Source organism: Pecten maximus, chromosome 6, assembly GCF_902652985.1.
Source record: "Pecten maximus chromosome 6, xPecMax1.1, whole genome shotgun sequence".
Lineage (NCBI taxonomy): Eukaryota > Metazoa > Mollusca > Bivalvia > Pectinida > Pectinidae > Pecten > Pecten maximus.
The window spans coordinates 30,294,866-30,309,060 of NC_047020.1; the positions used below are offsets into that span (position 1 = coordinate 30,294,866).

Consider the following 14,195-nt stretch of genomic DNA (forward strand, 5'->3'; position numbering starts at 1 on the left):
TGTCAGGTTGGCCTCACTGCTTACTGATCTGTTCATGCCTGATGTGCTAGTGATAATATAACTAATGCTTGACCAGATTTTGCCCAGCATTTCCATATCTTTGTTACGGAATGCTGTCTATAGATATGGGCCATAGGGAAATCAGCAGCTAAACAAATCTATCTTTGACAGCCAATCCCATTTCTATTGAGAAGTAAAAATCTATCAGACATGGGTCATACTGTAAATAGCAGCATAACTATTAAGCATTAACATCATCCATCTCAATACGTCTTGATCCAACTTGGCAACAAGAGTGTTTATTGATGTGTTCAACAACGTTAACCACTTGGTGCGTGGTTGAGCTCTATAAATGCCATGTTGGCCCTTCCAAATGAATATATTAGGTATTTATTTCGAAGAATGGCTTAAGCATTTTCCAGATTTGCATTTGAATATTTGATAAGTATCTGCCAAATCCTTTTTTGTAGGAACCAAGGTATTGTGAATGCAATCAAGCTTAGGATGTTATGATTGCCTTAATATTCTAAGAGAAACATCTTATTGCTGAAGTGAAGAAAAAACAGTACATGTGGTACCAGTATCTGGGGATTATGAAATATGCTGCTTAGACAGGTAGGTCAAACAGGTGAGAACAGGCTATAACAAAGAAACTAATATGTAGCCCACCCAAGGTTGGTATTTGTCCATGCTTTGAAAGGGTGTTTCTGTATACAAAGTATTGAAGCTAGGTGTCATAAAAATGGGGAAGTCAGTTTTAGTAAGTGTGTAAATCAATATACATGGAGGAAAAATTCTTTTGAAGAAATAAATCTGGGTATAATTTTTCTGGTTTAATATGTGGTTTGGGAAGAAAGTATCATTTTACAGGGATTAAGTTTGTATTTCATTGTAATTTTATTTTTTTTCATGTCAAGTCAAATTTATAGGTCACATTAATTTAAAGCTTATAGCTATGGAGAATCGTTCAAGAAGCATGGATATGGAAAACTGTCCTGATTCTTTATCATTGGCAATATCAACAAGTTGCCTAGTGCCTGTATATTATATTTGTGTTTCCCATTGTCTGATTTGTACCTCACGTTGATATTATAGCACTATAACCTCATTTGAAACACTCTTGTCTGCAGTGAAATTACAAATGTATAATTTTAAAGTATCTAATAATTAGAAATTTTGATGAAAATAACCTTTAAGTATGGAGGACTTTAGACCCCCCCCCCCCCCCCTTTCCCCCCCCCTTTTGGCCCTGTCCTCTAGTAGCTGCCCAAGGTGTTATAAAATTGGTCTTTTCAACCGTTCATGCTGCAGATCAAAATATTTTTTTATGGAAATACACGTAGCAGGATTTAGGTGATCAATGTAAAGCTCTATTTGATTGTGCAAATAAGTCCTGTCCATAGAGGGGACAGACCATTTGTATTTAAAAGTGAGTCCTCTTCACTGAAGGTCATGTCCATGGAGACAAAATTGGTTTAAAATATATAGGCATTCTGGATGGTGTATCAGTCATTAAAAAGTTGACAGGTTTGTATTTTCTAATGTTCTATCTACAAATGTGGTCATTTAAGGACTCCCACCCCTCATGTGAACTACACATGTACATGGTGAGTGTGTGTGTTTGTCTCCGTGTGATAGCACGGACTTTATAGTGCTACCTAAGCATCCTAAGACACTTAGCAGGACACCCCACCTGGTCACATTATACTGACAATGTACAAGCAAATCAGTTGCGTCCCACTTCCAAAATGCTGAGCATTTAGTAGGCCAAGTTAGTAACCAATTCTTGTGTTGCCTGCTATGTCACCTACATTTTCATAAAGGCATCACTATGTCTGTGTTGGTTTCTGCAGCATCAGCGGTGCAGAAGTTTCCATGCAATAATTCAAGCTTCCTTGGGCCAATCAAACTCAAGCTTCATGCAGATCTTCCTTCCTTAAAGTGCTTGCTTAGGGTCGCTTTTTAGGATATTCCTTTCCTTGTGATAATTCAACTTTCAAGTGTTTTTTGGGCCAATTAAACTCAATTTTCTTTACCACAAGTGCTTGCATGGGATTATTTTTTTACTGGTCCAAAAGTCCAAGCTCAAGGTCACTGTTATTATAAATAGAAACTTTGTTTCCGTGCAATAATTCTCGTAATTACCAAACTTGCTTGCGAGGGGAAGAACCCAAAACCTTCCTCACAACTAGACAAACTCTCAGCTAAAGGTCAAAAGTAAAATGTTGACAGATGAATGCAGTATATGGCATATTTAAAGATCACAAGTTCATTTGGACCAGGCATGAGCCCATGAAGGGAAAAATGTAAGAATGATCTTTAGCACACAGCAGGTGAGCTATGACATGTTGCAATTTTTGTTATCAGTCTATCATTCAGAAAGACTTTTTCCCTTTTAAAACAACTTCTCATTAATCAAGCAAGATGGAATTATAGTCTGTCTGAGGTATGCTGGGATGAAAGGCTACAAAGTTTGTTCAAATGAATGACCTTGACATTTTTGTGGTAACAGAAATGTGATAAAATCTTCAAAAATTTTCTCCTGGAAACTAAAATTCATGCAAGCTAGCTTCAATTACTGAAATGAAAGGGTGTGAATTTGAGTTATTCACATCCTCATTATGAGTCAATTTAATCTGTTTCAATAAGGACCCTTACTTGATAAGCTTTGGAATGATGGTGAGTGATACAGGCCTGATTGGGCTTTTTGCTTTGGAAAATATTGCCAAATATTCTGAGAAGGAAAAAGAAATTAGATAGTAGTCAGTGTATGTGAAAAGATAATGTAAAAATCACCAAAAACTTGTTTGATGAATTACAGGATATAAAAAAACTATCAAAATATTGCATTGATTATGTTGCTTTAAGTTGAACTTCCCAGGTACCTGATTCCTGTCCTGTTTATTTTTAAATCACTGTTGTAACAAAAGCTGTTAAATTCTATTCATGTATAAGGGTGTCAGAAAAGTAATATTAAACTTCTCACTTATTGACTATGGATCAAGTTAAACCTACTCAAGCTGTTTTTTTCTAATCCACGATTAATTGTAAATATAGACGGTTATGATTTTACAAAGTGACTGTGTCCATTTACTTTGAAAGAAAATTTTATTAAGAAATTGATTCTTTCTTCTTCAGAATGCTAGGTTTAATCTAATCCTGTTGTTATCCTGTGTAATTTAAAAAGCCTGCATTTGAACTTGTTTACCAACACCTTTATATTTGTGAAGATTTCTTTTCAGTTTAAACATTTTCATAAATAAATTGGCTATACTACATTTAATCATGTCGAAAAAAAAATCAAATCTCATCTGGTTGGTTGATGCCCCTGATTTATGAGCTATGATCAAACATAATTGAAATTGGAATTTCATGATTCAAGGTGGTATACCTGTACAGTGCAACACCTACAACTAGATTTACATAATTTTTAACTAAATGGAATGTTATGTATAGGCTTGTCATGGTCACAGCATGGATACCTCATGTTTGTGCATAATACATGGATACAACCTGTATGCATTTGAAATAGGTCAGATTGACAGTATGAATAATTTGGACATCCTGTCATTGGCCCTGAATATTCAGCAAGGGATTGTCGTTTTGAAGCTTAAGGGTGCATGATTTATGACTGAACTATTAAATTTACATACATGTACCAGTAACAGAATTGCTGTATAATTTTACTTGTAAGTGCTTTCAAAGATTGCAGTTTAGCAATGACTTGGTTAAGTGCGGTTGCTGGAATATATTTGAAGTGTGTGTTTGTGAAAATGTGAAGTATTTCTCATTTGGGTTGCATTATGTATACACTGCAACACTCATTTAATCAAATGACCGTGCCTTGCCATGGGGGCCTTTTTTTCAAATAACACAAGCAAAAGTTTATTTGCAAAAATATTAATTGATTTTGGAGTCAGGGAGTGCATGCATGACACAGTGACTGATTGTGTTGTTTTTTGTAGACTTGTTTTCCTATGTTATGACCTTAAACTTCAAAAATTTAAATTAGAATATAATTTGTGAAACATTTATGACTTTTAATGCAAAAACAGCTTCCCCATTCTTATTAGTTAATAAGTTCAATGAAAGATAACCCTCCAAATATACCACAAACCTTGTTTTATAATATCTGCCAGGTTAAACACATCAATCATTTCTAATGGAAACAAAAATCTGTCTTTGATTATTAAAAGAGTTCTATACCCATAAAATTTTGTCACTGGTGTACCAAAATTGAAATGGATCCGAGTTTGAACACACATCTTCTGTGATATGTCAGATCAGGCCTTGTAGGACTTTTTGTTATATTGCTGTAACTATGTGTCTATTTAAAAGTTCTGTCGTTTATTAATTTCATAAGCTTTCTAGACTCTTTATTGCTTATATTTAACCTCTTTAAAGCTTATATGACTGCCTGCAGTAAACTTATAAATTTCGGTTATAAATTGAGAACAATTGCTGTTGTGTGGTAGAACTGACTGTGGCTATACAAGGTTAGTACTAATGGGATCAGCTATAAAGGGTCTCTATAGTGTCACTAGCATTGTAACATAAGTCAGACAATATTTTCAGTATAGTCAGTTTAGGAACCACAATTTAAACCAACAAGTATCAACAAACAAGTCAGCCATCAAGGTAAGTGTCAGGATCGGAAGTGTGTTTTTACGTTGTTGACCTGTATGGATATTGACTGTGTTAAAGACAAACTTTCCTCTTCAAAGGTCATTTACATAAAACCTCACAGTCTGTAAGCCGTCACAATAAACATACATGAATCACGCCATAAACAATCAACCAGGTATAAAATGACAATAGTTCTCTTTATAAGCTCCATTTACGGATACTCATCTAACCATGTACGTAAGTTTATATACATATTTTATACTTACTTTCGTTTCCTTTCATTTTAAATGCTCTCTTTTGTGAAGTCCATTCTGATGACTCTTCTCTGTTTATATTCTATTACTATTGACTGATCTGTATGTGTGATTGTCGCTTAGTATGCAGGAATAATTGTAATATAATGATTTATGTTCTATCAAAAACTTTTAACATTGATTTTTATAAACAGAACAGCCAGAAATTTTACAATTTGTTCAGAATATTCCTTTCACATTTTGGCTGCATAATTACAGGTTAGGCTTATTGTATCCATCACTTATGTGTATCAAATTTTCCTTTATGAAATTTGAACTGATATCCTATCATGTGCCAATGCATAGTTAATTGACAGCTTTTTATATTCAAATAATTTTAAATTCTATTCATCAGCTATGTAAACTTTATTTATTTTACAACAATTGCAAAACAAGTTATGCCTACATATATAAACATCAACCACGCTTGAAGCTTGCATGGGGTCTTACTTTTGGAGAAACCAGAATACCCGGGGGGAAAACCCACATGGTTATGCAGTTGACCCATACCTTTTCCCGTCCGATTGGAAAAATCGAACCTGGCCTACTAGGGGAAAGACAAGTGTACCCGTGTTACCACTGACCACCTGACCACCCATCATTCATCAGTACATTTTGTATATCAATATTGTACTTTTTTTTCTGTAGCATTTGATTCATGTCAGAAATAAAACCAGCAATTTTTTAAAATGGTAAGGGAAAATTTTAAAAAAAGATGTACTACTCATTTAAAGATTCATCAAATAGTAAATTCTTTTGGACATGCAAATATTCCATGACATCAATTTGCAAGTTAGATGGAAATGAAGCAATTGCATTCTCCTTAGTTCATGTTTCCAAGCTATGACATGGTTCAATAGGATTTATACACGCCACAAAATTACCAGTATTCAAATAACATTGATTCCCATGTCTAAAAACCACTATAAAATTACCTTTCCGCTTCCTGAATTGTATATCTTGTGGCAGTAATTGCCGTGGTGGTACATAAGATCCTGTCTGTTGTCTCCTACAGATTAGCACACCAAGCACTGTTCCACGCACTTTACTTTCTTTGCAATCAAGGAATTATTATTTTCCGTAGATCAATATGCTGACAAAAATCAATCCTTATTTCCTGTCTCAATGACAATAAACTTCTGCATGTGGCATTATTATTAATTCCCAGTCAATATTGTTATTGGGCCTGCTAGGTTTTGTGCATTAAAGTCTTCTAGGCTGCAGGCTATGGATAATAATTGATAACATACCAAGATATCTTATACAAGACCCCCAGCAGGTTTGGACAAAGATCAAAATCTGCTATATCCATCATGGTTTATTCTAAAAAGGCAACTATAGATTAGAAGTTTCCATTAGTCTTCTGCCTCGGGGACATAGAAGAGAAGTTCATCTGCTGCAATCATTGCAATACATTATCCTTTTGGACTGGCAGTATATCTTTTTTTCTGTTGCCTATTCTATCTTTTTGGCATTTTTTCTTTTCTTAGCACCCCTGTTTAGCCTTTAACTTAAGTAACATGTATAAAGGTGTTAAAGATATCACAACAAAACAAAACAATTGTAGAATATACATCCATGTGATTGTCTCTCTTAATTATTGAGAAATGTGAATATTTCAAAATTATTATACATTATAATTTCAAAACTTTGAAATATCAGAAATATGTTTTTTAATGTCATGCAGTGCTAACATATTTGCATAAGTTTTGGCTAATTCATTACCTGCATGTCCTTTACATTTGCTCCACCCCTAACAGTAACACAATAATCAATAATAAAAGCCAATAATATAAGTACTAGAGTATATGTCCTGGTTTCCAGACCATATTGCCTACAGGTTATATGGTAATTGAATAATAAACTTTTGATCCTTTATCTGTAACTAATGCAATATTATGGTATATTAATAATAATAAACAGGGTCGTCCAATGTAATCTATCGAGCTGTCTGGACAGACACCATAACTGTTGTGTCACATGTCGATCTCTCATTGAGTTGGGTGGTCATTTAATACAGTGGGTCCTATTGGCTAATGTAATAATGTATAATGTCAATCACTGAAGTGGTAATGATTCAGACAGGTTATAAATACAGTGTCTACTTTATCCTGTCATTGCATTCTGATAATGGATAAAGTTTGTTCATGCCTCGCATTGTAATAATATTTGATGATTTGTTTGTTGAGTTTAACATCCCGTGAACAGCCAGGGTCATTTTGAGATAGAGCTCCCTTGTAGTAGCTGGTGGCTAGTGTTGGGGCACCAATTTAAAATCAATAAACAATTGTCGGTTATAATCTGAAAGGCTTTCCGATGTAGTTAATCGATTACATACCTAAATTTGTTTTTGCTAAAGAAATGCAGACAATGGACATTTATACTTAATGCTCTGCTACGGTACAAGCTGTGAAATTGTTGGTTCCAAAGGCAAAACAATGGGAACTATTATTTTACCAATGATTGATTATGAAAACAAACAATTGATTATCGGATGTAAAACTATTAGTTAATTGATATTGTATGCAGTCATTGTTCTTTCACTGCTGGTGGCTACCTAAAATAACATGAATGCCATCCAGAGCAACTTGTCTAATTATGGTCTCATGGAACTTACCATTTCCTTTATATTTTTTAGACATATGAACTAAATAACATTTGTTGCAATATTTTAAAATTGAAAAACTGATTTTGTATTGTTTAACAGAAATTACATTTACTTTATAATGGAATTAATCAGCATAGTTTCATCTCAAACTGCATTAACGAGTGAAAGGGCTCAATACTGGCTGATTGTATGCATAAAATTCACTGTTTGTGGTGCAAAATACAATACCTTACCTTTAGAGGGAGTTTTATAGTGAGCAAACTTTCATGTTGTCCTTTAACTGTAGACATCAGTTATATATGTCCTAAAATAATTCATGTTTGTTACATTAAGAATGTACAGACGTAACTGATTGTAAACAAAGAATGTCATTACTTCTATATAGAGTGGAAATTTCAATTTTCATTGATCTTTGATCCTGCCAACATTTTAAAATAATCATAAATGGCCGTCTTTTGACTGATGCTGCCTGAAAAATTAGATAATCATACTATAGAATAAATTAAATGGAAACTTCAGTGTAGTTAGGAATTTGATCAATTCATGCAGTTAAAAAAATGACATGTATTTAAGTCACATACAATGTATATATATTATTATACCCCGCAACGAAGTTAGGGGGGTATACTGGAATCAGGTTGTCTGTCCGTCCGTCCGTCTGTCTGTAGACACATTTTGTCCGGACAACTCCTCCTAAACCAAAGGGCCGATTTCAAAGAAACTTCACAAAAATATAGAGGACCATGTGTAGATGTGCATGCCACTTTCTTTTTCTCAAAATTATGGTTGCTATGGCAACTGGTCACTATAAACAGGTTTTCCAATAAGAACCATAACTTTAAGTTTGTCCGGACAACTCCACCTAAACCGAAGGGCCGATTTAAATGAAACTTCACACAAATATAGAGAAAATTATGGTTGCTATGGCAACTGGTGACTATAAACAGGTTTTCCGATAAGAATCATAATTTTAAGTTTGTCCGGACAACTCCTCCTAAACCGAATTGCCGATTTCAATGAAACTTCACACAAATACAGAGGAACATGTGTAGATGTGCATGCCACTTTCTTTTTCTCAGAATTATGGTTGCTATGGCAACTGGTCACAATTAACAGGTTTTCCAATAAGAACCATAACTTTAAGTTTGTCTGGACAACTCCTCCTAAACCGAATTGCCGAATTCAATGAAACTTCACACAAATATAGAGGACCATGTAGAGATGTGCATGCCACTTTCTTTTTCTCAAAATTATGGTTGCTATGGCAACTGGTCACTATAAACAGGTTTTCCGATAAGATTCATAATTTTAAGTTTGTCCGGACAACTCCTCCTAAACCGAATTGCCGATTTCAATGAAACTTCACACAAATATAGAGGACCATGTGTAGATGTGCATGCCACTTTCTTTTTCTCAAAATTATGGTTGCTATGGCAACTGGTCACTATATTACTGGGTTATCTTAGTTAGCCTCTAATTAACATTTCTATAATTCACCATTGACTCGTGCAGATTGCGGGGGTATTAGTCAGCCATCCTCGCGACAGTTCTAGTTTCCATTGCAGTTTTAGAAAGATAGTAAATACAGGAAGTATGCATATCACAACAGCTGGTGATTTCTCAATAGATTGAAAAATTTTTAATTGAATAATGAATGTGATCCTAACGTAAAAGTAAATTGTCATTATTCATCGCTGTATTGTAACAATGTGACATGTTTAGGTACATACATAATTAAGGAGCTGTCACCTTGTCTGTACATTGTCACAAAGTTTTGATTGGCCACAATAAGAAATGTTATCAATTTTACATGACAATCTATGCTTGTCCATATATATAAATGATCCTGTTTATTAGAGAAATGATCAAACTGTCCCCATTTATCAGACATCGTAGAGATTAAAATGTCTAGAAGTGAATCATGATGAGTAGGTTTGAATTTGCACTTTAGAGTGTTGACGTATTAGAAAGTCTGTTTGAGAAATTGTTAAGTTATCAAATGTTTGGTATACAGCTAAATAGATTGCTAAGTTTGTATACTTCATTTTAAGATAGCGCTATTGGGGATATGTATTGCTTGCTGATACTTGTTAAGTGTTGTGGGGTGGGGTTCAATCCCACGAAGAGGCCCCACTTTGTCCCCTGCAGAGGAGAACAGGGGTCATGGTGAGGGGCCGAGTATGGCACTGTCTCTTAGTATAGCCAGGCCTATAAGTGGCTGTGTGGTTTAGAAAGTTGTTTGTAATATTTCATTATGAATGTTTTACAACAAGTCGGTTAGTGTACTTATTGGGGTCCCGATCACTTGACTTGACAGTGTTTATTCCAACAAAACATAGAATTCAAAAAATCACTTCTGTTACAATTCTGGATTCTAGTTATTGAAACTGTTTCTCATATTTCTCATATATAACAAATTGGTGATGAATTTAAAATTTTCAGTTTTGTGAAAGCTGAATAGGCTTCTTGAGACAGTTCCACCTTACCTTTGTGTTGAATTTCTGATAGTTCCCCTGTCACTGATGATGGGAATCTTTGGGTTATTCGGTGCAATAGTTGTATTGAAATCATAGGGTCATTTGGTACACAGATTGCTTGGTTGTCGTATTTTTTCCTCCAAAGGACTTGGCGATTTTCAAATCTTCCTACATATCTATACGAAAGTTAACACATTGGCTTAATCATTAACAGGTAGTTTTAAAGTAGTAGAAGATATGCAACATTTTAAAATCTAAGCCCTCAATATTTTAAGTCAGACTTGTATAAGTTAAAATATTACATTTATACAAATCATATGTGGACATATATGCAAGAAAAGTTTATCTTTTTTCAATTCCAAAATATTATTGTTTGGCTTTTGCAGGCAAACTTTGGTAACTTAATTCTATAATACCAGGTTATCTCCCCTAGTTTGAAACTTTTCAGAAATGTAAAAAAAAAAAAGAACAGTGGACCCACGATAATCCGGATGCCAATAGTCCGGAAAACTCGCAGTCCGGACAGAAATGCATGGGAATGGATTTCCGTAACATTATTTGTACTCACCAGTCCGGAAATTCCGATTCCGATTCCGGAACCCCATTTTGGGAACGGAACATACTTTTCATTAGTAAATTTCCCGCAACAATGCGGAGGACTTTTTCACCATGTGGAGCGGGAAATGTCGGGGCAAGTCACCCGTGTCGACAGCTGTACAGACTATCGCTTGACACTGTGCGTAGTCATAGCGACCGCTGCCAGGTCATAGCTCCGGGTGTTTACCTGTGCTGCAATGTAGCTCTGTTTTTATAAGGGTACAATGCTTTTCTTTACGACCTATATACTACAGTATTAAAGGATTTTAAGCACAGTATAGCCTGGTCTTGCTTTCATCAACTTGACATACAATATCTATTATAGTTATTTTACATACGGCAACTTTAAAAGGAACACATATTGCTATTTTGTAGTTAGCAAGAATTCTTGCACTAACATACAGTATGTGATACGATAATTAATCAATCTACATGTAATACATTATGATTGGTAATTAACATCATTAACACTTTGAACACTAAGGGGTTCGGTTACATTTGTATTGGGTAAACAAGGATATCGGCTTGTCACACCGTTCCGTGTAACGAAAAATAAAACAACTTTCACTTTACATGTTCTTTTAAAAACATTGTTTATTTTTTAGTTTCTACAAAATAAAACAAAACAGGAATCATATCAGAAACATAAGTATATTTATTATTTAAAAAAGACTGACAATTAGACGTGTTTATGAAATGGAAGTATGTCATTTAAACGTCCCACATTGTATATAGTCAAGGGAGATAACTCTTACACGACAATTTTTTAAACCTGGTAGTCGAAACTCGGCAGTCAGGAAAACTTGTAATCCGGACGGTTTCAGCTGGGAGCAAAGGTGTTCGGATTATCGAGGGTTCACTGTTATCAATTTCTAATGCCATACTGTGGCGCCCATCCGTCCAACATTTGTTTTAAATTGCTACTTTTCGTAAAATACTAAATGGATTTATACCAAATTTGGTCAGAAAGATCCTTGGTGCAAGGGGAACAGATTTGGCATAAATGATGATTCTGACCCCCCAGGGGTCTTTCCCCATCCCAAGAGTCTTATTTTCTTTAAACACAATAATTTCGTAAAAACAATCCCTGGGGTCTTTTCACACCCCTTGAGAATCTGGACTTTGTTTTTGGGTTATGTCTTTAAAGCAGATGAAATCCCCACCCCATAACCATATAAAGCATTGTTTAACGTACATCAACAAATAAAGCAATTAACAAATTAAACATGAAAATTATTTTGATGTTTGGTGGAATCCAACCAAGTGAGCGTTACAGGCCCTCTGAACCTCTTGTTTTAGTATAATATGAGGTTGTTTAAAAATCTATGGTGACTTCTATGTACCCATGCAGATCAAGAATTCATCTGATGCAATGTGACCACATATTCTGGCTACTTTATTATCCTCTTCTCACGACATTTAAAGGTAGGCCCAGATAGTTTTTGGAGTTAATTTTACAGTATTTTCAGTCTGATATGTAAATTTTTTAGAGCTATTTTATGACCACTCGGAATTTTGTCAACAATTTTATTGGGCTTGAAATAACCTGAACTTGAAAAATCCACTATTTTATTGTGCTATTTAATATCTTTACAGATAGATACATCATAACTTTCAATATTTTGGCATGGAATTGATATACATTTATAATAATAATGTTACAGTGTTTTATTGTATTTCTTACAAAATGTTGGCATTTTAAAACCGTTTTAAGTGGTTTGTACTGATGTGTATCTATAAAGTTTGCCAAGGACAGTATTAGATACTCCCATTGGAGTTTATTGCGTTCATGTCTCGAACTTTCAGTCTGTCATCATCAGATTGACAAACTATTCAAATCACTGTCCTGTTGTTGTCCCCTTATTCCCTAGTTGTATATGATCAATATCGAAATTCATCTGAAAAACAAAATAGCCAACTGCAGGTGGCCATCTTGGATTTGAAACAAGAATTGTTGTAAAATGAATTAAGTTTATATTACAATTGATAGAATATATCAATCTCAATAGATAGTCAGATTTAAAGTTGTGATTCAACCGATCCATTAAAGAGTTAACTTGAAAGGATTATACATAGCATGTTAATATAGAAGTGATTGATAAGTCATCGAATTGAATCAATTTGGGTTTTAACATTTTGGAAAATAACCTAATGAATTTGTTTGTATTTTGTCTAATGTGTTATGTGGTAAATCAGGAATACCAAAACCTGTCCGAACTTATTACTGTGTATAACCTTTATCCTGTATGATTTTTGTTTTCGTAATTAGTGTTTAAAGCCCTATGACCTCATGTTTATATAGTCAGTGGGTGTACCGCTAGCACAGAGCTACTTGTTTTCATTCATAAGACTTCTGATTACATTCCCGTCAATGACTGTTTTATCTGACCGAAGCTTAACTACACAATGGGTCTTAGAATGACCCTTTCTGTGTTAATCCGTATGGGGTTTTTACCTGTGAGGGAGGTAACATTCATCCTCTGTTCCTTGTTGACTGTTTATTGTACTGGTAAGGCAACAGAGGCCGTATCAGAATAGGTAATGTGATTCAATCCACTGGAAACCCTGGTATATATAAGAGCAGGTAAAATGATTGATCCTGAAAGTTTGATGAAGTCAGGTGCCCAGTAGCATGGGAGTGTTTGCCTACTGCCTTAATGTTAACGCTCTGATACCTGGCAGTCAGCTGTGTGATTTAACTCGCTCAGGTAATTTCTCTTTACAGAAAGCAATAAGTCACTGGGGATTGATATCGGCCCACTAGACTTATAACAGGAGCCAGGCATACCATCACCCGAGAGATTGTATCGTAACCTGCGGGTCAGACCCTCTTCAGATTGATTGACAGCTCCCATAGATGAGCAGAACCAATCGCACGCTACTGTTGTAGAATCTAAAGCCAAACTCGTGGAGACGGTACAGCCCATCGTAATAGATTATACATCATCAAAACATTAGTATGTCACCAACAGCTGAAACTTTTACCTACTCCTTACCGAGTCGGACACATTCTAGTAGTAGTCAGAGGTTTGCTCAGCAAGCCACCTCGGGTAGCTTCCAGACTGCCCCACATCATGTGCCTGTGAGGGAGGATAATAGAATGAAGAGCAAAATGTCTCTAGAATCTGTCGGAATTCCTGGGGGTAAGGATGAGGATGAAAACGGAATTGATGATGATCACTTGGATCTCGATCCGGAACTTCGTGCTCGTTTTTTCAAGAAAGAACCTTGTCTGTACAGTCACCAGTGTTATTCCAAGGCTGCTAAAGTTTTTTCTGCACTCAAACATGACAGTAAGGATGTGAGAGAAAATCCCTACCTTAAACGTAAAAATCAGGATGCACTGAAGAGTAAAGTGCAGGACATACCAGAACTTAATTTCCAAGATGATACAGAAAAGAGACTGTCGTTTGAACTTGCCTTCAAAGCCTTAAAATGTAAGTATTGAGCAAATCTTTATTCTCATACTGTAGTTTTTGTAGTTATTGAATCTTTTCAATTAGCATGTAAAAATGACTTCAGATTATAGCAGGGATCCTTAATTAGTATTTATTGAGAAATTACAATCTTTCTAAAATAGTAACTGTCTAGTAT

General features: G+C 35.0%; 1 protein-coding gene and 1 long non-coding RNA gene across 3 annotated transcripts in view; one reads left to right on the forward strand and one right to left on the reverse strand.

Annotated features, from left to right (window-relative positions):
• LOC117329507 overlaps positions 1 to 6,098 on the reverse strand; it is a 51,084-nt gene extending 44,986 nt beyond the window's left edge. The window contains exon 1 of the long non-coding RNA XR_004533224.1: positions 5,855 to 6,098. This is a non-coding gene — a long non-coding RNA (uncharacterized LOC117329507). The remainder of the gene's footprint in view (positions 1 to 5,854) is intronic.
• LOC117329506 (putative methyltransferase NSUN7) overlaps positions 1 to 14,195 on the forward strand; it is a 55,361-nt gene that overhangs the window by 8,326 nt on the left and 32,840 nt on the right. The window contains exons 2-3 of one of the 2 annotated variants that reach the window (XM_033887471.1): positions 471 to 628; positions 13,327 to 14,038. In XM_033887471.1, coding sequence (XP_033743362.1) covers positions 13,561 to 14,038 — 478 coding nt within the window. In that variant the 5' untranslated portion in view covers positions 471 to 628; positions 13,327 to 13,560. The remainder of the gene's footprint in view (positions 1 to 470; positions 629 to 13,326; positions 14,039 to 14,195) is intronic. The other variant, XM_033887470.1, reaches the window with a different exon arrangement.